Source organism: Uloborus diversus, chromosome 3 (assembly GCF_026930045.1).
Source record: "Uloborus diversus isolate 005 chromosome 3, Udiv.v.3.1, whole genome shotgun sequence".
Classification (NCBI taxonomy): domain Eukaryota; kingdom Metazoa; phylum Arthropoda; class Arachnida; order Araneae; family Uloboridae; genus Uloborus; species Uloborus diversus.
This window is the reverse complement of record NC_072733.1, coordinates 133787830-133815407: the sequence shown is the minus strand read 5'-3', so window position 1 is coordinate 133815407 and position 27578 is coordinate 133787830. Positions and strand designations below refer to the sequence as shown.

Genomic DNA, 27578 nt, shown 5'->3' with positions numbered 1-27578 from the left:
CCTTACTCAAGTTCCAATTCAGTTTTCTACAGCTCCAAGTCCAATAATATTCAGCAAGACCAACAATATTCAAAAACAATATTAGTTTACAGCAAAGAAAATACAACCCAAAAGGTGAAGGCAAAAATATGAGAAAGAAAAAAAAAGAAAGATCAGGTTCTCTCAGAGAAAACTGGAGAAATACTGGAAAGGTTGGTAATATTTGAAGCTAAGAACAAAAATAATGTTGAGGACACACATAAGACAAAAATGTAGAAAATGTTGGATGAGCCGGGTAAGAGAATAGAAGTGGTCCAAAAAGCGCTATTCGGTGACGTCCTAAAAGATTAGCTGAAAAGAAATTATTAACTTTAAAAGGTACTAAAGATAAATAAATGTTTAAAAGAGTAGTATATTGCAATCTTATTCAAAGAATTAGCATTGGATACCTAGAAAAAGCTTGACGTTTCACAGAAATGGCAAAATATCTAATCTCAATGACCTGGAACATGAAGGATTAAAACATCTGAAAGTTATAAACAAGCTATTCAGAATTTCTTTTAAGACGACAACAATTGCTGCATTGCTGCTGGTAAAAAGGAATTTGTTTCTAGGAAAACTGAAAAAAAAAAAAAAGATATAGGGTAACAGCACCCGTAACAGGCAGTAATAAGTTTTGATTTAAATAATAAGAATTTTAGGCGGGTTAAACTGATGTTACTTTGGCCTATGAATACGGTGCAACAATCTAGTCTTAAAAGAGTGAATTTTATGAGACAGTTGGCTTTTACAAGGCAGGGGTGGAAGGTTATGAACAGCCACCACAAGGTCAGCCGGTGTTTCATGTTCATTTGAATTTAACAAAGCTTTAGTTTTAAAAATAAAGAACTTTTACACATTTTGAAGAAAAAAAAGGGAATTTTGTCCAATACTCATCCTTTAATCATCCTATCTGTTACTGGGTATCATCAGTTTTTTCGGTGTCTGTTACTGTCAGACCATTTTTCGAAGTTGAGCAAATAAAAAATAAAATTAACTCATTCAGAGGATCCAAAAGCTGCCAAATGTTAAAGGAGATGTTGTAGCATGACAGAAAAATAGTTTTAAAAATCTAAATACATTAAAAGACTCAGAAAATTGAGTTAACCTGAGGTCGATGTCTTAAGCATGTCTGTTACTGGTGTCGTTACCCTATATTACACTTTTCTTAATTTGTACGAAAAACTAGTGGCACTCTGATGACTGCATCCTTTCTGGATAGTCAAACCAAAAGTAAAAAATTGCGATACATGCTTATGTTTAATCCACAACAACTTAGACAAACTATGCTTCCCTGTATGAAGTCAGAATAATACCTAATACAATTAGGAGAAGTTACTTGAAGACTTGTGTTGCATTCGGTACAATAAAAACTGTACATCAAGAGCATTTTCTACTTGCATTAATACAAATCCCGAATATACAACAACATAGTGATAAAATTAATAAAACCTGGATTTCTGAAAAGCAAGAAATCCAAGATTTCAAGACTAAAAAAGCTCGAATAGGCACAAAATAGCTTTAAAAATGTTTTCAAATGCATCCGAAACAACTTATAGCTCATTTGCAGAAAGATCTAATAAAGTTCTTTGAAATTAAATGTGTGATTGTAGAGATGAATGACTCTTTTGTAATAACTTTATTAAATTGTATTTCAATTAAGAATGAATACATTATTCAATAATTCATATTAATAATAATATCAAAATAATTATACTCCAAATTGATCTCAGGTTAAGTAAAAAATGTTTGTATTGTTATGGTTTTGAAATGGAAGTTTTTATTTTGTAAGAGAAGTTATGTTTTTTTTTTCTTTTTGTTTTGTTCGTATTCCTTAAGAAACTTTAGAAACATAAATGTTTTATGTTGATGCTTAAATATGTCATAAAAACACATAATTGATACTAAGAATATGATATACTTCTATTTTAAACTACCCTCTGTCTCATGTAAACAGTCCCCTGTTGCATCTAACAATCCCCTATCATGATGTATCAGAAAACCACAAACAACTTGAAAAATATATAGAAATTCATTTGGATCTCTTTTGAACCAAAGATAATAACTGCTTTTCTAAGCAATAGCATTATAATTTAACAAAAATGCTAAAGAAAAATGTCCGGACAGCTTTTGTATGTGCCATTATGAGTTTACAGAGAATCGCCCATATCTCAGTTAAGCTTGAAAAATATACAGCTCTGTAATTCCATTAGCTCACGTTAACGAACGCTGTTGAGTGAAATTGTCATGGATTTTTGACAACAAGATAAGGATTACATTTTCTTCCTGTATTACATTGTAAAATATCCATCAAGTACAGCTGATGATAATCCAAAAACTGTTGAAGTTTTGTCATTAATTCAACAAATGTTTCCCCTTTTACTCTCCGGCTGCTGACAGGGTTATGAAACTGGTTAAAGAGTAGATGGACTGGTATTTAGAGATGATGAAAGATATGGGTTTATAAGAAAAACATTATACTTGTGATCATCAATGCTAAATCTGACTCTAAGTGCAACTTCAAACCTGTACTCAAAAGTAGAGAAGTGTTTAAAGTCATATAGTATTTGTAAATACGTAAATAACTTGGCTGAGTAAGTGGGAAAGGCAAAATAGAACATGATATGCAGCTACCTATTTGTGGTGGTTTCAGGGTATGCACTTATAATATAAGTGCATTTTCAACAAAGAGCTGCATAGTACATATATATTGCAAAAAAATTGTAACTAAATTATAAAAAAATATTGCAATGTGCAGAAAGAGCTAAAAAAATTGATTTTTGGTTAATTTCACAAAATTTTGTGACTTATGCACGAGCTAAAAACTAAAGGAATGTAAATAATCATAAAGACATGCGAATAGAGTTTTATAAAGAAGCTTTTAAATGGTATTAGAATAGAAATTTTATGTATTTGTATTTTATGTATTTGTATTTGGACTTTTTGAAAGAAATCCCTGAATTATACGTAAATGAAGTTTTCTTGGTAGCTGAAATTGTTTTCCCAAAACTTTTTTTTGCATCTGTCAACTCAAAATGGGTAAGTACATAGGAAAATGGACATTCCGAATCTAAAATAATCATACATCTTTATGACATACCGTATGACAGTTAAAATATAAAAGAGTTGAATTAGAGAAATGCATTAGAGGCAGAAGTCGCAAGAGATGGATTTATAAGAGCAACTTTATACCTACGATCATAATGTCATAACTCAATCATAGGTCCAACTTCAAACCCTGGTCCAAACATTGAAATTCGTTTAAAATCGTGCAGTAGAAGTAAATGTAAGTCCTGTAATGACTCCTTCTTGGTTGGGTGGATGGGAAAGGAAGAGTGGAGCATGAAGTGCAGCCACCTCCTTGCGGTGGGTTCTCGGTTGTTAATGCAATAAAATATATTTGCATTTTCAACAAAGAGATGCATAGTGCACATTTATTTTGAAAAAAAAAATATTACTGGACTATAAAAGGAAAAATATTGCAACATACAAAAAATGGTTAAAGATTAGATTTTTGTTTAAATTCACGAAAATGTAAGGTTTATTCGCTCACTTAAAACTGTAAAGGAATGTAGTTAATTATAAAGTCATGTGAAAAGAGTGTTAAAAGGAAGCATTTGAATAGTTTTAGAAGAAGAATATTAAACATTTGTATTTTCATAAATATTTGAAAATTGGCCATTTTTTACCTTCTTTTCAAACCTTTAAGTTCGTTTCCCGGTAGCTTAACCTTAATATTCTTAAAAAATAATACTAGAAATGAATTTATTGAGTGCAAATACATTGCGTCTCAAATGTATGTGCATGTCAAAGTTAAAAAAAAATTATTTTTATGATACACCCTAGTGTGTCATAAATAATATGATAGTCATAATTTTACCCTTAACCATAATTTTTTACTTGCGCTACATGTAAATTATGGAGAATAGATTAATGTTACGTTTTCAAAGCAATTTTCTGTTTTCCTTTTTGTGCTTTGAAGAATGGTGCCAATCTCTAGTGCATTTGTGGGGTTCTTTTCTTTGACACTTCATCACCCCCAATCTTTTCCAAATACAATAAATTTTTACAAAATGACTTTTAACTGGAAGGAACCATAAATTTGCTGATGGATACTAGGGTGGGCCGAAAAAACTTTTTTTGGAAATCTGTTTTTGGATAGTGCGGAAAAGTTGCTATATGGGCCCGTTATTACCCATTAAAAATTTCGCTAAATTTGTTTAATATTTAGCCGGCGCTATTTGACCTTGAAAAACTGAAAAAAAAGGGCAAAAATGCACTTTTTTTGAAAAAAAAGGGGGGGGGGCAAAAATAAAAGTTTGAAGCTAGTTTCAGCAAACAGAAGTATCTGCCAGTGTATTAGTTGAAATCCTCAAAGAGTTTTATATATTTTGTAGAATATTTAGCAACGCTCCTTTAAGACTAAAACATGGGAAAAATGAAAAAAAAAATTAAAGTAGTTTCGAAATAAGTAAATACTGAAATGTTATGCAGTACGTTACTTAGAAAAAACAATGAAAATTCAATCAATTTTATGCGACATTTGTACGCCAATTTTAAAAAATGCACACATTCAAATAAAAAATAGTTACATAAGATGCTAATTTTTAAATCTTCGGTTCCAATTGTTTCTCCTGGAAAATAAACGGCGCTCAACTGCTTCTATTACTCCTAAGATTATTTTATAACTATTTTACGAAAGGAGAAAAAAGATGCCAGAAAATTGAAACAAGTATTGCTTTGGATGAGAAAGACATATCATTACCCAGCACAAGTGGATTTTAAATTGAATTATCCGCTTTCAAGAAAACGCAAGCGAACTGATGCGCCAGAAAACAACGACAAGTCAAATGAGACTTTCTATGCCTCATACAGCTTTAGCAGCTCTAACTGGCACTTCAAATAGAGCAGTGGCTAAAAATGCTACAGCAGTTCTCGCTGATTTCGACATAGTTTCTCCTTAACAAAAGAAAACAAAAATATTTAGTCAATAAAAACAAAGTAAGGAGGGAAGTCGATAAAAAAAGGAGCGAGCTAAGAGAAAGGGATTTAAGAGCAGTTAAAGGGGCAGCTATAAAGAGTTTGTATTTTGACGGCCTCAAAGATGACACCCTTTAAAAGACATCTGGCCATCAAAAATTAGCATCTGAAACACATGTAGCAATGATAGAAGAACCAGGTAGCAAGTATATCGGTCATTTATCACTAACAGTTGGTGAAAGTGCAAAAGAAATTTCGCAAGGTATAATAGGCTTTGCAAAAAAGTATAATATGAGCTTGCTTAACTATCGGTTATTGTATGCGACGGAACAAATGTAAATATGGGATGGAAAGATGGAGTAATTTGTTTACTTGAAACATATCTCAAAAGACCTTTACATTGGAACATATGTCTGCTGCATACTAATAAGTTGCCACTGAGACATCTTATTACGGAATAGGACGGTTGCACAAAGGGGCCACATTCATATTCTGGAGCTATCGGACAACTTCTTAGAGATTGTAAAAAAAATTCGGTGGTCAAATTTGATAAAATTGACTGCAACTTCTGGTTTTGGACATGGAAGATATAAAAAATTAAAGTACTGAACAACAATATTTGTATAGAATCTGTCTTTCAGTAAAAGATGGTAGTTGTCCTTCTAGCATGGCTGACAGTAGCCCAGGCAAACTTAGTCATGCGCGATGGCTGACAACTACAAACTGTTTGTTATGCTTGTATATAGGCACTCCAACTCCATCAGAAAATCTTACAATGCTTGTAAAGTATGTAATGTTAGTTTATGCTCCAACGTGGTTTGAAATAAAAATGAAACTGAACTGCCAGTATGGTGCCCAACATTTTTGGAAAATGATTTCTCTTGCAAGGCAATTTCCAGACAACGTTAAGGAGATAATTTTCAAAGTTCTCTCAAATAATGCATATTTTGCTCATCCTGAACAGCTACTGTTGACAATGTTGTTTGACTCAAAAAAATACATTCGGGAATAGCTGTTAGGTGCATTCTGAACTCTGGAAATAAGAAGACGAAGAGCTCGGATGGTGTAAGATTTTTTAAGCGTCCTAAACTCAATTTTGAAGCCGTTGATTATGTTGATTTTGTTGATTGGGCAAACTGTGTTGTAACAGAACCACCTCTTACAATGCATCTAAAAAAACCAACAATTGAAAGAAATGTGCAAAGAACAGCCTACAGAGTTCACTTTCTAGAAATTTCCCTTCACACGCAAGCTGTGCAACGTTGTGTGAAACTAATAACCGAAACTGCAGTAAAAGTTCGTGGTGAAACTGCACGAGATGGATATATTAGTGCCAAACTTCAAGCTAGGAAAGAACTTCCATCATTTGATAACAAGGGACAATATTATTCCAAAAAATAATATTCATTATGCATGAGGTATTATTAAATCAAATTTAAAGATTTCTTTTTCAAAATTTTATTATCTCTATATGTAATTCTAGAAAATTTATGATACTATTGCGTGATAATAATTACTATGATTAATAGTGCTATTTAGTTAATTAGTCTATGATTTAATTTTGAAAAATAATTTTCACATTGGTTTTTAAAGAAATTCAATATTTTTTCATTTTTCTTCAATTTTTGATGTCGGAAGGGAGCGGTTAAATGCTCATTAAAATCAATGAAACATTTTATGGGCTCGAACTGGCTCATTATATAACATTTTTGGTGCATTCCAGCAAAATATTTGGAATTTAGTTTTTTTTAAAAAAATTTCGACAAAAATCCATTTTTCTCTTTTTTTTCAATTTTTCAGTGTCAAATAGCGCCGGCTAGATATTTTTTAATAGCCGAGAAATGTTTTGTGAGTGCTAAATAGCTCACTACGCAACTTTTGTGCGCTATCCAAAAATTGATTTCAAAAAAAAAATTTTTCGGCTTATTTCGGCCCACCCTAATGGATACCCTACAAAATGTTTTTAGTTATTTCTTATTATCTTGAATATTTAATGTTGTGTATACATGCTTGTCCTTAAGTTGCTAAATTGGTTTTCATTAATTCCTTTACTTATCAAGAATTTTGTTGCTAGGACTTTGATTACCAAAAGAATAATTTTTTCCTTTCTTTGAACATTTTAAACAATAACATTATTATCGTGACAAGCAGAAGTTAACAGTTTTGGTTAAGCTTATTGAATTATTTTAAAATTATTCCTAAGCAGAGTATTTTGGCAACTAAAACAAAAAAGTTAGTTGCCTTTTACGTACCAATTTCCAACACTGTTCCTTTACCTGTGAGCCTTGAAATACCGGTGTCTATGCTAACATAGTTTACCTGGCTTAACTTTATATGTTTGCATCATAGTGTTCAGTTAGCAACGGTATTCATCTTTTTAATTTGTAGTAATTCAAAAGAAAAGGTAAATAAAGCAAAGAAAAACAGAAAAATAGCAGTGTTTGTAGTACACATTGGATGCTTCTGATACTTTATGTGTATCCAAACCAGCTTTGATACCCTAAAAGATATTACAAGGTCTCTGAAGCAGAGGGATAACTTGACCGCAACATTCTGTTTCTCAAAAACTAGGACAGAATTAATTTAAGAAGAACAATTAATGAAACGTTGCCTTTCAAGGAGTGAAAAAGAATTAAATTTTATCAAAACATTAAGCATATTTGCTTTTATGTGGCACATATAAATTTCTTAGTCAAAATTTTCCACAATGATAAGTTGGAAAATAGAATTGACCCACTTTGGTTTGGGGCAAAAAAAAAAAAAAAATCCGTAAGAATTCTTCAGCACAAGGTGCACACCAAAATATTGATTCAGCTCCGTGAATAAAATAATTTTTCGAGGATTGAGAGGATTGCTGGAAGAACAAAATGGAGTAAAAGAATATCAAAACAAACTTGTGGGAGTTGCCTATTAAAGGGGGGGGGGAGAGGAAGAACATAAAAAGAGACTGTGGGAGAAAAAAATTCAAAAATTAAAAAAAGGAACTTCTCTTGCCTTTCTTAAGTTTATATTCTAGCAAGGCTTGGAAAAAGTCTCTAGTGAAATGAAAGGTAGAATAGTCAGGTGATTCTCCAAAAACTTGATTTTCCAATCACGATTTTTTAAAAATAAAAATGTTGAAAAAAATCGGAAAAAAATGTATACTTACTCTTTGTTAGGAACTTATTAAGAGAAAAAAAGAGGGAACTCACCTTAACTATGCTACACCCTCAAAAGAGGGGGTCAAATTTTCATACACCAGGAGAGTGACAAGCAGCACCAGGAGTGTTACAAAATGAATTTCATCACAGGTTATCTAAAATGTAACTTCAGTTATAAAGAAATAACTGAAGTCTATATCAAAAGGTATGGTTATTCCACGACAGAACAAAATTTATGGGGGGTTATAAACAAAAAAGCTGGGAATACTATCTTACTCAAAAAACTACATAGGGTACTAAAATTGATGCAAAAAGAACTTAAAAAGCCCAAAGCAGAAAAAAAACGGGAAAAGTAGATGGGGGGGGGGGGGGGTTGATAATATTGCATGAATACATTTGCACAGCAATGTCAATTGAAAATACTTTAATGCTAAGTTTCGTAGTCATAATATTACTTAACATTTAGAGTATGGTTTGGATTCCTTAAGTATGTAACAAGCTATGCTGCATTTGGAACACCTATAGTTATAACATGTTTAGCATTGTAAAAAGATTGCTTGTTAAAAGTTTATTTTGTCATAGAAAAGAGTCTTGTTTTTCGTTAATATAATCATTTTCTGAATCGTGCCTATTTAGTTTACGGAAGCTTCAGTGTTTGTAGTGTTAGTTATACTATAAATGGGTCATTCTCCAGAAAATATAACTTTTGAATGCAAATATTTTTCAATTTCGAAACCTTGTTTTCTTTTTTTTCCATTCTTAAAAAAAAAGTGTTACCTACTAGAAGTAAACATAAACAATTGAAAAGCTAAGTTCCAATTATTTTACTCATAAATAAATAAAAAAAAAAATATGTGCTTTGTTCAAGGAAATAAAAAAAATAAATGCTTTTAATCTTTAAAAATCGAGGTCAATTTAATATCAAAGTAGTAATTTTGTTAATTATGCGAACAATGAGCTATTTTAATGATTAGTGGGAATCTAATATTAAGATTTCTTAAATAAAGTACGGCTTAACTTTTAGTTATCCTTTTTGTTCAAATGTGATTTAAAAAATAGTATTTAGTAAATTTTAAAATATACTGGCAACTTATAATTTTGGTAGAATGCCTGATATTGATGTATTTCCACTCCATCATTTATTTTCAACTCAGAAATATTGACATTGATAAGGTCTTTAACAGAGGTGAGATTCAGGGGGGGGGGGGGGTGAGGAATTTTCCATTAATATAGGCATAATGGATAAATTTTTCAGGGAAATATTTTTTTTCTCTTTGTTGCTACAATCTGCACATGTTAAACATATGAAAACATGTTCACTTTTTTTTTTTTACATTAATTTACATCCTTGAAATTCAAGTTCACGGAAGTGAGAGTTCACAATAACCACAGTTGTTTTTTCAAACAAAATCTATCTTCTTGTTTTTCAACAAAAATCTCACACCTTCTTTATGACTGAAAATAAATAAGGGGACTCCCTTGTATCATGGAAAATAAAATGTGATGTCATTACTGCCACGTGTTAATGAGAAATGGCATTTTGTGTTTAGGTAACAGAGGTGAGGATTTATTGTGTGACATGATTCCTTATCCTACTAAAACAAACTAAAATAAAATATTAAACAATTAAATATATTTAAACAATTAGTATTTGAGACACTTGTAAAAGGAATAATCTAATAAAAAAGTAAATACCTTTAATTGAACAAGTTATGAAGCAACATAAACAGTCACACCAGGTGTGTGACATGCCACGAAGGTGAGAATTTACATGTTGTGAACGAAAAATATATTAAAATAAAAATTATTATTACAAATTTGTTGGCAGGTTTAAATATATATATTTTTGATGAAATTAAAAAGCATTGTTAAAGGAGTTGTCCCTTAAAGTTTTTACAGTAAAAGGCGTGTGACAGAAAAGTTACACTTTTTGAAGAATGACCCAAATATGTTTTTTGATTAATTGTATTGCTGTCATACATTCTTTATGCTTTTATTATAACTTTTCTTATCTTTAAGAATTATTTGCCATGCGTTGATTCAGTTGGTAAGAAAGCATTGTCTAGTTGAATTAGTACTGTTCAAAAATAATATTTTTGCTTTTTGTAGGCCAGTTACACAAAAGAAGTATGATGCATTTGATCTTTATACCAAAGAAAGATCTCTGCTAAAGACACTTATAAATCTTATTGTCATAGGACATGTTGATGCGGGTAAAAGCACTTTGATGGGTCATTTGTTATTTCGGTATGTTTAGAAGCATTTTTTTTACTTATAAAAATTTGATTGTTACTTTAAAATGCAAAAGTTAAACTTGTTAAATAACCTCCTTAGTTATTCTGTTTAAAATATTGTTATTTTTTTACTTTCTGTACCTATTATATGTATATGTTAATACTAAAATAAGCTGTACAAGTTCTTTTATATTACAAGGAGAAATATGTTATATGTTCATTAGGTACTGCCTCAAAGTCACGTTTAAACATACTTACACAAATCAAACCTACTAAACAGCTTACTTTTTTCCTAATTGTATGAACCTTAAAATTCTAAATGCACAAATTCATATGGGAACACATTTACAAATCAAATGATTTCATCATCATTCCTTATCTTTCTGGTGGTGTAACAGCCCTTCCATATCTCAGTTCATGATGTTCCGAGTTCATTCAGAGTAACTGTTATTTGAGGTTTCAACACCAGAATTGATGATTGAATTACCACACAATTAGTATTAATGGAACTATTCACATCAAAAACTTCTTCTGATCCTTATTCATTATAGGACAACCTGAAATGATGCCTATTACTTATCATTAAACAATTATTTTACTTTTGACTCAATATATAAGCATGGCATTTGACCCATTCTTACTGCATTACCTCCTTCCCATTTATTATCATTACAAATTTTTATGCTGTTTAAAAGATCCTTCATTTTTTTTATAAGTTTTGTCATAGTACGATTGTATTGCTGCTTTCAAAGAACTTTATCCATCAAATATTAATGTATGTCATAAGTCTTAACAATTCTCTTTACTGATACTTTAATGTGATTTATTTTACTCTTTAAAGGTTGGTTTGAGAAAACTCAATCTTTTGTATATAAATTTCAATGCTTCGTAAACACACATACAAATTCTTAATTACAGTCATTATATTTTAATCATAATTTTTGCCATTTTAACTCCAGTTTCCCCTTGATCATCAGCCTTTATTGTAGACTGATAATTTAAAAATCCCAATCTGTTTCAAATTTTTAAAGCTCCCTAGAAATGAAGGGCTGTGGTCCTGCTGCCAGTAAAATTTATTCAAGATCATATATCTGACAGACAAACAGTCCAAGTATTAAGCTGTAAGTTTCAACCTTTAACCCTCAAATGCATGGTATGGCGCACTCAGTGCGCCATGCAACAATAAAATAAAAGAAAAAGCATTTATCAACAAAGGAGGGGACTAGGCCACCACCTACCCTCCTACCCTCTTCTTCTGAGTGAGATGTGCCCGTTGACCTTGGTCAGAAGTCAGTTGTGTGTGAGATTTCTTTCTGTTTAGTGAAGTGTGTCTTACTGTAGCACTTTATGTGCCACCCATGCAGTTATGTTGCGCCGCCGTGATATAGTGCCTCATGATCAATATTGGCGGGTTTTGCAAGAATTGTTGGACGAAGACGATGATATTGATGATGAGATCGCTTCTGATTGTGACAACGAAGAAAACATTCAGCATAGTGACCATGATTTAAATTCAGAATGTGATTTTAGGTCTGATATGGAAGAAGAAATTACTTGAAAGAACAAAATGCTACAGAGCAAGGTGAGAATGAATTTTTCATAAAAAGTATCTATAAAACAAAAACTGTTCGTGGAAAAAAATTGAAAGAAGTAACCGAAGTCTATAAATGGTCAAAAAAACCTATAAGAAGCAAATTTGTGCGGACTGCAAAAAAAAAATTCTAAATGTTTTGTCTTTTCCAAAAAATTGTGATGATATTTTTGATGAAATGTTGTCTTGGAACAAAATTCACGGACTTGACTATCCACTATACGAATTTGCATACCAAGAAAAGAGAGGAAAATGGAGAGTTTCAACGTAGTAGTAAAAGAGATGTGAAAGAAACAAACCAAGCAGAATTGTTGGCGTTCATTGGTTATTCTTTACTTGCTAGGAAGCAAAAAATGTCTAAAGTAAATTTAGCAGAAGCGTGGGCTCGTGATGGCACAGGAATTGAAATTTTACCAGGTGTAATGGGCGTAAACAGGTTTCGATTTCTGCTATCTTGTATCAGATTTGATGCAAAAAGCACTCGAGAAGTGAGAAAAAAACTGATAAAATAGCCCCAATTCATAAACTTCTCGATTATTTTATTGTGAATTGCAATTATTTTTATTCTGCTGGGGAGCAGCTTACGATTGATTAGAAATTAGAAGCATACAGGGGAAAATGCTCATTTATTCAATACATTCCGAATAAACCAGCAAAATATGGTATAAAAATCTTCACCCTTATTGATTCAAGAACTTATTACTCGTCGAATTAGGAAATTTATTGCGGAAAGCAGCCGCAAGGTCCCTATGAAGTATCTAACGCAGAGTTTGACGTTTGTGGATCGGCTTATTGAGAAATACAAAAATTCCAACCGTAATCTCACAACTGATAACTGGCACACAAGTATGCCACTCGCTAAATCACTTTTAGCTAATGGGATTACACTTGTGCAAACAATGAAATCAAACAAGAGAGAAATAACCTCCAAATTTCTTCCTTCAAAAACTCGAAACATCGGCACATCGCTGTTTGGATTTCAGAAAGATCTTACACTAGTTTCATATGTAAGTCGTAAAAATAAATGTGTGATCCTAATTAGTACCTCTCATGAAGATGATAAAATCGATCCCGAAACCCAAAAATCAGATATAATTTTGGATTACAATAGAAATAAAGGAGGCGTTGATACAGTTGACCAATTGTGCAACACTTACAGTGTAGCCAGAAAAACTAGGAGATGGCTTTTAGCTGTTTTTTTTTCACTACTGAACATTGGAGGAATAAACGCCTTCTTAATCGTAAGTCAAATGAAACCAGAATCACCATCTGAGCCACGACGATTTTTTTAAAATCTATCAACTTCATTGATGAAATGCCACCTTCAGCAACGTCTCCTTATCTCACAATTACCTACTCATGCAAAGGTGATTATTCAAAGATTGTTAGAGAATGAAGGAGTAGAATTCTGGTCCCCCGCCTGCCAAGAGGACTCGAGGATGCTGTGTTTTGTGTGGGAGACAGAAAAATAATAATACAACACTAAAATGTTCTGAGTGTTCCCACTTTACATGTAAAAGCCATATGAAAGTAGTAAAATATACATGCAAGTCATGTGCTATCCATCAGAGAGATGAATTTTAAGCCAGTTGGAAGATCTATTATTGCAGTAAGCCATTTTGGGATTTTTCTTGACTTTTTCTTTTATACAGTCGTCCCTCGCTACTTTACGCTTCGACTTTCGCGGTTTCACTACATCGCGGTTTTTTCGGGTTTTTTTTCCAAATATAGTAATTAGCATTTTTTGTACACTTGTATAAACTTTTTCCTGCAAAAGAATAACAAAGTATGTCTTTCAAGTAAGGTAAGCTCTTCTGAGGGGCTGTAGTTGCACTAGTTGAGGGAGTGGAGGTATAAAATCGCCGAAGAAAGTAGCGAATCACTATTTCATTTTAACCGTTAAACACTGTAAGTGGAAAGTATAAATCACTAGAGGATAATAAAATCTGTAAATGGTGATCAATAGTGTACTAGCTTTTTAAGTTGCATGCGCAATACCTTTAATGAGGATAAATGTAGAAGAACGGGGGCACGTACGGTCACTGATTGGCAATTAATTCTTCATCGAACAAGTTAATCTATTTTCATAGATTAACTTGTAGCAGTGTGTATATAATAGCAGTGTGTAAGAAATGCATGTGTGTATGTGTAGTTTTATTTCCCAATAATAACTATGTGATATCTATTACGTCTAATATATCTCATTTTCTCAAATTTTGTGTAATATATTAAGTAATGCAAATGCAATGGTAGCAAAGGGTGCTGTTTCATGTCTAGAGGGCTCAAACTATGTTAAAAACCTATTTAAATTGTCCTAGGTAAGTTTGTGCGTTCTAGTTAGGAAAATATTTGGTTTATAAATACAGAATCCTACTTCGCGGAAATTCAGTTATCGCGGTAAAGCCTGGAACGAATTAACCGCGATAAACGAAGGTTGACTGTATTCATTATTTACATGCATTATTTTATCCATTTATATCAACTTACATTCATTATTTTATCCATGTTATGTCTTTCTTGTTGCATTCATTTTTCAGTATATTTTTCCTTTTTTGTATAAGTAAAAGTTTTGTACATTTTAATAAAATTTGTAAAAATAATTTTCATGTGATTGTAAAACTTAAAACTTTAAATTAAACATTTTTTAAAAATGTTTAACTTCTTTTTGATCTTAGATCTTTTAGATCTTAGATCTAAAGATAGTATCTTTTTGATATCTTAAAGATAGTATCTTTTAGATCTTAGATCTTTATTACGCCCACAAAAAATGTTTTGAACTTTATTAACGTTTTTTCATAAACGATATTTGTTTAGAAAGCAACAATGCATTTTTCAGTTTTTAAAAATATTTCAATTGATTTTGTAATATTTTTTTATACATGCATGCTTATTTAATTATTACTGAATTCAAACAATAACATTTAGAAGGAAAAAGCTCGAAAATTAACAGTTTATGTAACATTAATTGCTAAAAAAAACGATGTGGCGCACTCAGTGCAAAATTGTTCCATCCCATATGCCGTGTCAGTGAGGGTTAAGGGTAACAACAGAACTTCAAGCATATATTGATTGCCTATTTACCACATCTACAGATTGCAGTTTCATCCTCATTATGAACTCATCAGTCTAAAATAGTCATAATCAAGGTAAAGACAGATGTCCTCTCATTGAAGGTGAGATTACCATCAAAACGGTAGCTAAATTGATTTAGCACACCAGCAAGAGTCAGCAATCAATGGTGCAACTCATCTCATAAAATGAAAGCAAAAGCAAACAAAAATAACTTACTTTTTGCTTCTTTGCATTAAGGTGGACAAATAGGGGAGTAGTTGAAATTGCATTTGAAATTAAATGGATCATCTACAAATAACATCAATTTCCATTTTCAAGTGTTGGGAGTACAGTAGAATACCTTTAATATGCTAACCAAAAGAACGTAATTCTCTATGAATTGCACAAATTTTCAGAAGTGAACGATAAGGTTTACAGTTTAAAAAAGTCCTCTGTTCCGCTTTGCAAAATAAAAATTGTTATGCAAATGAAATTTTGAAACAATTTTTCATCTTTCCATCTTAATTCAAAGCTTTTAAATGAAAATTAATATTCACAGTAAAAAAGGTATATCAGATCGCTCTTGGAAATGCAGCTGTTATGCAAACCTTGGAGCTAGCAGAAGTGCAAGATAATTCACTTTTTCTTTGAACTGTGAATCATATTTACTTGTGAATGACTATATATATATATATATATATATATATATATATATATATATATATATATATATATATATATATATATATATATATATATATATATATATATATATATATGTGTGTGTGTGTGTGTTATTGTATAATGCAAAAGCTCTGGCCCAAGGTGTGTGCTATAATGGTCTTCTACTGTAAATACACCTGCAATAAATATTTATTATTTTTAGGTTGGGACAAGTTTCAAAGCGAACAATGCATAAATTTGAACAGGATTCAAAGAAGCTTGGAAAATCCTCCTTTATGTATGCTTGGGTTTTGGATGAAACTGATGAAGAAAGGTTTGCCAAGTTCTTGAAGCTTTTTCAGTCATAGATGAAATTTCTCCACTTTTCGGTGGAATTCTATTTAGTTGCATTTGTGTGAATTCTACTTTATTTTACTATGATTTCCCTTTTTATCCTCTTCAAGTACCGTAGAGTCTCGAAAATCTCAGGTTAATTGGGCTCTCCTCATCTTGGATTGCTGAAAACTAGGATTATCCGGAAAATTCTTCCAGATTTAAAATTTGTACTGCTTGGAAGGCATAAGGAGGAACACATTTTACTTCCTTGTATAAAGAAAAGGAACTATTCTTCATGAAAAATTTATCACTTAAATTTTAACATAAATTTCCTTAAAATTGTGTCCAAACAAATTTCGATTTATTTTTTCTCCATATCCATACATATTTATGTGTGCAAGGTAACCAAAAACATGCATTTTGACTGCCCTAGAATCCATTTTAATGAGTTTTGTCATGTCTGTATCAATATGCATTCGTGCATATATGTGTCTTGGATTACACAAAACGGTTAGTTGTAGAAAGGTTTCAACTAACTTATGTGGCATCAAGTTGTGTGCCTCCTTTTTTTTTTACAATCAGCTATTCCAAAAGGGATGTTAACACGTGACAAACCAATGTCAGTTTTTAAGTATCAAAATTTATTTTCTCCGAAGCATCTCTTCCTTTATGTCTTGTAGTTGATGAATATTTCGTGCCACTTAGGGAGAGTTGTTGAAACCAACATCTCAATGTATTTTTATTATTTACTGTACATGGTTAATCAATTTTACAGTAACAAAAGATTTATATTTTTTATTTTAATGTAAATCAAATTTTTAACAACTAAATAATGTAACTTAAACTATAAATGGAGTACCTCGGATTAAGCAAAACCTCGAACTTTTGAGACTCTACTGTACTTTGAAATTGCTCCACTTTTCAAGCCTTCAAATCACTCTTAAAAATCAATTCAACTATATAGCTCATTAAACCTTCCAGAAACAAAATATTTGTGATGTTGATAGTCTGTTTGGACTAATTAAAAACTTCAGATACCATGAAAAGTTACTTGAGTTAAGTTTTCAACTATTTTCATTATGTACCAATTTTGCTGCTATAAAATCATGAATCATCACCTAAGCTGAGAAGTTCTGAGGAAGCTGTAATAATTGCATACATATCATAAGAAAACATTTTCATAAAATATGCAGGCATGCCCTGTTATTAGGGCAGGTGACCTATGCCACTGTCTATGGTGGCAAATTTCATCCTAGCATAGGTAAAAAAATATAATCTGTTTCAGTACCATAAGGTGCAGAGACAGATCTAGCTGGTGGCAATCAACGGCCCATGCATGCCACGGATAGCAACAACTGAGGGCAACGTCCAAATGTGAGTCCAGAAAAAAAGGTTATCTTTCCCCTCCCCCACACTGATAAGACTAAAGAAGCCCTGAAATTGAGGTTTTAGGATGTTTAAATTTTGCATAATAAGCAAATTGCGGTTCTTGAAACAGTTGCAACTTGTTAAAGTTTTATGTGGTCCACCATAAGTTTTAAAATGGGACTTCTTTTTTTTTTTTTTTTTTTTGAGTTTTTTTAATTTCAAGTGAAAAGGGAAAAAATAAACTGAAATTTATGTCGAATATTTAATTTTTTTCTTAAGATCTAATTGCTTGTGAGATTAAGATCCAAGTTTAAAAAAAAATCTATTGTAATGTTAAATAAGTTCTTTGTTTGTTTTTTTTTTTTTTGGAAAATTAATGCTATATTAAAAAAATCATTAAAATAGAGGCTACTGAAAGTATTGTCCACCGCTAGCCACAACTTTTCCCCAACTTTCTGGAAACAATTGAATCCACTGTAAGAAAAATGACACGTCTTTTGAGGCTATCCGAGAGTCTACCCAATTTTTGGCATCTTCATAAAAATGGAAGTGCTGCTTTGCCTAGTCGTGTATCATGGACTATAACAAGTGGTAGTTGGAAGGGGCAATGTCCGGTAAATATAGTGGAGGGGTAGAACTTCAAACTTGAGTGTTCTCAAGTAGGTTTTTGCTGGTGTTGCAACATTTGACTGAGTGTTGTTATGCTGCACTGCCTTATCGTATTTCTATTACTATAGCAGCCATTTTTCCTTCAATGATCAGCTTAATCACTCCAACTATAGTCTGCAGTAATCTCCCATGTTGGTTTCATTTGTTTTGAGTAGGTTTCTAAACCTTTCACACTTTTTTGATGCGTCAGAGAGTTCTTCATCTTCTAATTTATTGTGTTTGAAGTGTCTAAACCAATCTCTACTAGTTGTTTCAGACAGTATGTTCACTGCATGTCCCCATGAGAATTTTGTTAGCTTCAACTGCAGATTTTTTCTGAATGAAGTAAAGCAGTTAAATACCACACATATCCTCTTTTTTTTGGCAAGAAATTTGATATATTTAAGCAATGAAAAATAAAGTTGTTTGCACTTCCGCTTCAACTTTTCACCTCATGACTTTTTCTTTTCATTTCTAACTCTTCAGTATCTTATGCCTGAAATGGATTTCAATTTTAATGATGTTTCACTTTTGTTTATTTTGTGTACTGCTTATTAAGACACTGTGTATGGTAAATAACAGTCAGTACAACATATGTATGACCATCAGCTGCCGATACTTCTGATATGATGTACAATACTGAAAATAGAATTCAGCTGACATCATATATTTTTCCTGACGTTATATGGTTGATGACAGACACTGTTTTGTCAGCATTGGTAGATTTTTTTCCAAAAATATGTGAAAAAATCCTAATGCTCAATAGTAGAGTCTCTAAAATACTTCTATCAGAAATAGTTTATAATTTACATGGAATGTGTAAACTCACTTGTATTTAATTCAGTTTACTTTAAAAACAGTAAATGGTTGGTATACTTCTCTCTGAAGAGCAAATCCTTACTTTTCTAATGTAACTTAAATAAAAAGAAGAAGGAACATTATTATAACATAAAGCACTTTTCAGTAGTTTAAGGTTTTTAAAAGCAAAAATATTTCTGTACAAAATTAATATGACTTGTATTATGAGAAATTAAATATGATGCCCGGACGACGATTCGTCGATGGGAGTTGGCATTTTATGTTTGGGTGATGGAGGTGAGATTTTATTGTGTAATGTAATTCATTGTCCTACTAAAACAAACTAAATTACAACATAAAATTCTTTAATGTACTTAAATATTTAGTATTTGAGACATTTGTTAAAGAAATAAATAAATAAAAATATGCTTTTAATTAAACAAATTATTAAGCAATGTTAACAGTCACACCAGGAACTGAGAATTCACATGCTGTGAACCAAAAAAGAAAAAAAAAACAAAACAAAAAAAAAATTGAAATTAAAACTATTATAAACATTATTTGACTGATTTAAACAGGTTTTTATTGAAATTAAAAAATATTGTTAAATGAATTAACATCTTTAAGTGCTTACTGTAAAGTGTAGGTTACAACAATGAAGAATAACCACATTATGTTTAAAAGACACTGCTTTTTATTCAGTTATAAATAGTTCTACATTAGAGTGAGATGTTTTCTTAATATTTTATCATTAGGAATCGTGGGATAACAATGGATGTTGCTCAATCCAAGTTTGAAACTCACCATCGCTCTGTTGTGCTTCTTGATGCTCCTGGTCATAAAGATTTCATTCCAAATATGATAACAGGTAAAGCTTAACCACAAAGAGATGGTGGATAACCTTGAAGCTGAACCATCATTAGTGTCACTTGGAATAGGTAGAATCAGGCAGAAAGTGCCAAGTAGTAAGAGACGCGTTCTCGCTGATCCTTTTCATAACAAATTAATAAAAAACACCCTATTACAAATGATGTTTCAGCTTCAAGGTCATTCTCCATCTCTCCCTGGTCAAGCTTTAAACAATGATCAAACATAAATTTCACTACATTTCTAAGATTTTGCTCTGAAAGTTGAATAATCTTTTTTAGGAGCAGCACAAGCCGATGTAGCTATACTAGTTGTAGACTCAACGCGTGGAGAATTTGAAACTGGATTTGAGGCTGGTGGTCAAACCAGAGAACATACTATGTTAATTCGATCTCTAGGTATGAGGAAAGTTTCTTATCCTTGTATACTTGAAAGTTTAGATTTTTGAAACAAAATTTTTTATATTTCCTGTATGAATGAATGCCATGAAAAAAAATAGAATAACCTTGATGTGTTTTTGTTTTTTTTTTCTGTCTCTGTTGAACTTTACATTAGGGTTATAACATGTTTTTTTAGGCTGTAGTAGATAATAATAGATTTTTTGATACATACTCAGAAAATTACAATTATTTTGCAGAATTCTTAAAAAAAGGTTTTGGATCAATGACAAACTTTCAATTAGGTATTGATACAAAAAGAGGGTTCTTTATGAAGTATCTTCTTCATTTTTGCTCAGTTTTACTTAAGCAACAGCTTGTTGCTGAGAGCATAAACGATTTTTTAAGACATTATATCGCCCGAAGAAAAATGTTATATAATTGTGTTTTAAGACTAGTATCAACACGTAAAAGAATGAAGTTTGTTTACTTTCAAAATTCTCAATGTGCTCTGAGTTCCAGATTTAATCCTTAATATTATTTTCTTTATTGTTATTTTTTTCTTTTATTGGTATTTTTCCCATGGTGCAATCCTGAAACTGCAGAGATTATAAAGATTTTACAGAAGAGTGCGTCAAGTGTCTCAGAGGACTGGGGATAGGAAATTTCTTCTTTAAGTTGTTGCTAATTCACATATAATTTTGAAGAATGCTTTGCCAAAACTAACACCACATTTTTTTAGTACAAAGGACACTATGAAAATATTTGCCTTATAATGTACACTCTATACACTTAACTGGGTTAGTGCTGGAAATTTTTTTCAGAGATAACTGCAAGAATAATGTTTTAACAATCAAGACGTAAAAAGTTTATAAATTGCAATCATTAGAGATTTTTAAAAATGTAAAAAAAAAATGAGTCATTCCCTCCTGTACATGTATTGTGCTCATTATATCGTCTAGAAATCTACTAGCATCAGAAAGCTACAACTGTCGGCATAAAAACTGTTACTTATGAAAAATTAAATTTTGTAAACATTCAGTTAAAATATGCTATCTCTTTTTATTAAAACAATTTTTTTTTCATGCTTATTATGTGGTAGGAAAATTTTACATCTTTTCATACATGTTCATATTTAGATGCTGTGTAAACTACACAAAAGTCCTTTGATAAGTCCTTTCATTTATAATCACAATTTAAAGTTATTACTGCCTGAGATGTTTTTAAAAAATCAAATCTGCTTTTATTGGAAGTTTTGCAGAATGCATTTTTTCCTTGTATAGTTAAAAATTTAGTTTTGCACGTTTCTTAATTGAGTACCAGTGGCGAATCCAGGATTTTGGTTCTGGGGGCGGCTGAGGCAGTGGCGCACCAGAAAATAGTTTTGTTTTAATGGGGGGGGGGGAGGCAGAGAGCTTTAATTTTTCCCTATATAAATATATAATTTCAAACATGCACAATACTATATACTTGAGGATAAAGTTTCTAATTACATGCAAGGGTCTGTGTTTACTTGAATATGAAAATGTAAAAATAGGGCACCTCAGGGTTTTCTCACTCAGAAAATTTCCGAAATTGAATTCTAAAAGCGCAGTTTTGGGAGAGCTTTTGTAATGTTAAGGGGAGGAAAAGTTCGGGTCTTCCCCAGAAAGTTTTCGGAATTAAGACCTTGAAAACGCGATTATCAAGGCCTGCTTACTGAATAGGCCAACATTTGTTGATGTTAAAGAAAATAATGGGTGGCAAGAAATGTCCCCGTTGGATTTTTCTAACCGATTTACCACCCTGACCTAATGTTTCAAAATTGAAGCTCCAAAAGCGTAATTGTAAACAACCCAATGATATAAAGAAGAGGGGAATTCTGGACTTTCTCATGGAAGTTTTTCCAAATCGAAGTTCTTAAAACCAAGTTTTAGATGCTCTCCAATGATGTTATAGGTAAAAGTTCAGATGTTCCCCCTCGTAAATTTAGCAAAAATAAAGTTTAAAAAATGCAACTTTCATCTTAGTTTTTTTAATAGCTAAAAGAGCAATAGTGCCCAACTTATGGCCTCTGGGCCACACATGGCAAATGAAGTTGATCCCTGTTGGCCCGTTCTTTTGTTCAATGTTAAAAACTGAAAAGCACGATTAATAAAAATGTTCAAATTTGTAGCCAAATATTCAGAAATTGGTTTCTGAAAAACAGATGCATTTTAAATGCAGGGTTCCCATAGGCCCTCAAAAGTCCCTATAAAGGCCCTATTTTTACGTTTGTTTGTAGGGGGCCACTCTAAAGGCCATATTTTGTTGTCAAAAGCCCTAAAAATTAATCAAAGGCCCTATTTCTTAAGGATTTGTGTCATTCTGTGTAAATCAATGAAAAAAAATTCAAAATATAACTTCTCAGATTTTCGTGAAACTTTGAGAAACCTTACACTTTGATGTTTTAAATTTATCTATATGTTAAAAAAATCTATCATTCATAAGTAATGTGGCAATATATTTTGGAATTCATTAAACAGCATTTTTTTTACTTGCCAGCAGTGTTTTAAAGTGTTTGATTCAAGTTCTATAGGAGCAATAGAGTTGCATAATAACTTATTTTAAAGGTACTTACAGGTAGTTATCAAAATAATGGAAACACTCTGTGGCAATGTGTTGGGAATCGCTTCTCTGCCATAAATATTCTGTTGATAAAGTACCTTCTGACTCGAATCACTCACACTGGTGAATCCAGATGGTTATTGAGTTCTCTGGTCATTTTTGCTGATATTGTTTGCTTTTTTGACATTACAATCCTCTTCAATACCGTCGGTTTCTTTTACTAAGCTTCTCTTTCCGTCCACTATTTTGCTTTGCTGAGCTTGTCTTACCGTGCTGCGTGTATGTTGTCATGACTTTAAATACTGTACCTCTAGAAACACCAAAATGTTAAGATGTTTCAGTTACACTCGCTTCAGCTAGACGCGCTCCAACAATATGGCCTCTTATAAAATTTGCGAGGTCCAATATTTCACGCGCTTGAAAAAATCCAAAACGTCCAGAACTTTAGTTAATCCCAGAATATGTACATTGCTATTTAAAAAAAAAAAAAAAACATATCTAGTTTTATTCTTTATTACATTCAAAGCACATTCAAAACTCACTTTTATTCACAGGTGTTTCCATTATTTTGATAACTACCTGTACATTCACTTTAATTTTATGTACAGAATTGAATTCGTAGATAATCCACAAAGCAAGTAGAAGACGATATTAGTCTATGCAGTTGCTTTAGGTAGATCAATAATTGTTGCATCTTAACCAGGGGTGTTCCCATAGGGTATACACCCCTGGCCGTACACTCTCAAACATTTTTTTGACATATAGCGTATACCCTCAAGCTTCAAAAATTTTCATATTATGACATATTATGTATATGATCACATGCACATATTGTACATAATGGATTATTGGGAGCTAGTCTAGCTACCATCAGAAAAATTGATGGGAACATCACTGATCCTAACTAATATAACATTGTATAAAAAATGCGTGTAAAAGCTAAAAATGAGCACTCATTATAGCAAATGAATTTCACACATATGTGAGCAAATGGTAGAAACAGATTAATTGAGACGTATCATACAAGGTTATACTAAAAATGCATAGGGGAAAGGAGGGAAGTTTTTTGAACCAAATTGGTGCGGTTACTTGACTACACGCATAAGCCGTATGGATCTAAAAATCAATAATTATAGTGTAGATTTAAAACAGTAAGTAGTGTAGATCTAAAAATTAGGTTTCAAGTAGTCCAGTTTCAGGGACCATGAAACGTTTGATGCCATTGGAAGGAAGGGAGGGAAAAGAAAAAATATTGATATTTAGAAACAGGTTTTGTACTAAGTTATAATGTGTACATTTATCTACATTCAGTTAATTGTTTCCAAAAAAAAACATGTTTTTGAATGTGTGAAAGCTGATGGGTAATCTGGAAGGTGGATAATCTGGAGTTTAGTGTATAGTTTAATAATTTTCAAGAAAAACTTTTCCATCAAATTAAAAATAATGTCGTTTAAAATTTTTGAAAAAAATATGATCTTAAATGTATTTAAGATCTTAAATGTATTTTAATGAATACATCCAACATGTTTCAAAGTGGGACTATGAGTGACTCAGCAGTTAGAGCAAAAAATGTGGGAAAGTTTTCCCAAATTTTCGCTTCCAAATGTTATCCCTCATGTTTTATGAAAGCAACAGAGTTTTACAATTGCTCATTTTAAAGAGAATTCATTTTTTAGTTTGTAGCTTGAATAATTTTCTAGAAAAAATGTTTTACACAAAATTTTCAACAATAAAAATTCAAAAATTTTTGTGATATTAATTTTTTAAAAAATACGTTTCAAAAAAATTTCAATGAGACCATGAAGAGTTCAGCAGTTACTAAAATGTTTTAGCAAAAATTGCAGTAATGTTTACTACATTATTTGCTGTAACTTATGACCCTTTCAAGGTCACACTCTGAAAGTCTCTGTAATCATTAAAGTACAATAAAAATCATATGTTTTTTCAAACATTTTAAAAGACACTATCTTTAAAACTTAATTTTTGAACTTAGCATTTCATGAAAAAAAATTATCAACAATTATTCAAGTTACATAAACATGTTAATTTAATGTGCATGTAATTGTTTCTAAAATGAGATATCATTAAACTCTATAGTTCCCCTAGAACTTTAGTTATAACATTTTAAAGCTCTGCTCGCTAGTAAAAAAAAAAGTGCTTTTAACGCATTTCAAAATAACTCATCAATTATGAATGAATGGTAGATAAAAAAATACATATAAATAAATTTAAGGCATCAAAGAAAATTGATGAGCGATATTGGCGTGAAGTGAATAGTTTTGAAATGTACCGTAAAAAGACCATATAAAGGCCCTATTTTTTAATCTGCTAGAAGAGTGGGAACTCTGACTTAATAAAAGTAGCATAGTAATTGATAGCAATAGTTATTGGTTTTTAATTTCTTTTCCATTTCCATATTTTCCCATGTTGTAAAATTTTGAAATTTTATTTGTGTTCCGACCCACGAGAATCATTTTAATATGAAGTCCAGCCCTCGGGGATAAAAAGGTTGGGCACCACTGAATTAGAGAGACAAAATTGGAGGGTCCCTCTCCCGAAATTTTTGGAACTGAAGTCTTAAAAGTGCGGTTTTAGGCCATATTTGGTACGGTTAGGGATGTGATAATTTCCACCGGAAATAGTGTTAAATCATAACAAAATTTTAGACGGTCCTTATGTAGGAGGAAGAGGGAGAGGTTTCCGAGAAATTTCTCAAATTTTCTACGAAATTTTTTTTAAATCAGGGTTCTAAAATCACAAACTTAGACAATTTTTTGCAATATTAAGAGGTATAAAGGTCTAGGGTTTCATCACCCTAGAAAGTTTCCAAGATTGAAGTCTTTAAAAAGTGATTTCTTGCAATCTTTATTGTCAGGGGGCCGGACACCTTTCAAAATAAGAGATTTAAAGCAATTTTTGATGATCTTCGATACTGTTAGTAGGAGGGAGTTGTGGAATCGAGGGATCTCCACCGGAAATTTTGAAAAATTTAAGCCCTAAAAATGCAATTTTAGACTATTTTTAATAATGTTTGTGAAGGAGAGAGGAGATGTGTTTGAAAGTGTGCTATTGAAAATATTTCGAAGCTGTAGTTTTAGTAGCACAATTTTAGACGATTTTTGATGATGTTGAGGGGAGCGAAAGTTGTAAAATGCATCTCTCCCGTAAGTTTTTCGAAACTGAAGTATTAAAAATGCTATTGTAAGCTAGTTTTTGGAACATTAAAGGAAAGAATGGGGAAATCATTGTGAAAAGGTATTTTGATCTAACATGTACATAATCAGTGCTTTCTTGTGAACGGAACACTAAAACTGTCCCCTGAAACCAGTGTGTCACACAAAATCATTTATAAACTTGTTATTTTGGTGATCCTAATCCAAAAGCACACGAAAAAAAAAATACTTCATAGCACTCACAGCTGCAGGAACAGTTTTAGAAACAACAAAAGAATGTAATAGTGGGTGTTATCAGATAAGACTCAGTGTTGCCAGGAAAAGGGAACTCAAGTAAAACAGGAAATTTTGCGGGAAAAAAACGTATAGTACTTTGACTATTTTGGAAAAACATAATTGGGCTTTTAGGAAGGATCTAGGGGCTATTTTTAAACCGGAATATTAGATTTTCCTGTTTTTCACTCCTTGAGTTTAATAAATTTCACACCTCTGTATGGCTTGCAATGTGTTTCAATAAATCAAACTCTTCATTTGGAGGATCGGTGAGGGGGTCAACTGCTCTCGCTCTGGATTTTAGAAACAATATAATTATGCAGATGCTCAAGTTTTTTTTTCCAATGAAATGTATTGAGTATGTGGGGAGACCGGGGCAAGATGCCTGTATTAAAAATTTTTGTTGTTTATTGATTTATTTTTAAGGATTGTAAAATTAATTTCACATGAGCTGTTAGAGTAGTCCTTTGTGGTATTAAAAATATTACCATTTAATTTTTCAAATAAAAATAACGAAGGGTATTTTTATTTTTTTATGACCTTAACAAATCGCCATCTTGCCCCAGTACTGGGGCAAGATAACTTTGACCTTAGGGCAAGATGACAACGTTGAAAAAAGTTAAACACATTTTATGTTTTGAATATGTTACCTAGTTTTAAAAATGAAAACTATGTTTTTACATCTTACAAAGTATCAAATTAAGCGTAACCCATTGGAGCGTAATGTTGAAGTGTTAAGTTGTACAGCGAACAATAGACACAAATAAAAATGCCATTTTCATAACTTTAACATGCCTCATGCCACCACTCTTGACTTTTACAGCACTGGGTCCGTTCTTCTGTTGGAGGGTCACAATATTCCTCTTTACAAACAGGACATCTTACAACACCATTTTTTGAAGTTGATGCAACTGAATTGCTTGGAAATGAATTGAATAGACTCGGACCTAAAGGAACTTAGTTTGAGTTTTTTTACTCCCTTTTTAGCTTCACGAGCTTATTTTCCCTGTTTTTTTAAATAATCCTTTTTGTCCTTCCGCTTTGCTCCTTGTTCTGACATTTCTTTGATGGGTGTGCTTGTAAGAATGTTTGCGCTCAGTTTTTTGCTTTTTTTTTTGAGCAATCACATTGCTTATTATTCTCATTTGACTTTTGAATTCCTATGATTTTATTTTCCCCCCCCGCCTCCCTCTGCAGCACCACACTCGACCGGCCTCACGATGCTGCTCCTCTAGCGAAGACTGTTTCCAGGTTGCGTCCATATCCAACGCATACACATACGCATGCCTACACACTGTCGACTACATGCACACATACGCACACACATACACACGCCTACACACACATACACAAACATGCACGTACGTACTAGAGATGAGACGAACCCGAAGGGGCTCGGGCTCTAGAACCGAAAATAGGTTTCGGGCTCGGGCTCAGATATTCAATCGCCAATCTCCATACAAATTGAAAGCAAA

The 27578-nt window shown here is 32.0% G+C and overlaps 1 protein-coding gene across 3 annotated transcripts in view; it reads left to right on the top strand.

Annotated features, from left to right (window-relative positions):
* The window catches only part of LOC129218588 (HBS1-like protein), a 163711-nt gene that overhangs the window by 70653 nt on the left and 65480 nt on the right, over positions 1–27578 (top strand). For all 3 annotated transcript variants that reach the window (XM_054852902.1, XM_054852904.1, XM_054852903.1), the window contains exons 9-12: positions 10248–10385; positions 15901–16011; positions 19583–19695; positions 19976–20092. In XM_054852902.1, the coding sequence (XP_054708877.1) occupies positions 10248–10385; positions 15901–16011; positions 19583–19695; positions 19976–20092 (479 nt within the window). The remainder of the gene's footprint in view (positions 1–10247; positions 10386–15900; positions 16012–19582; positions 19696–19975; positions 20093–27578) is intronic.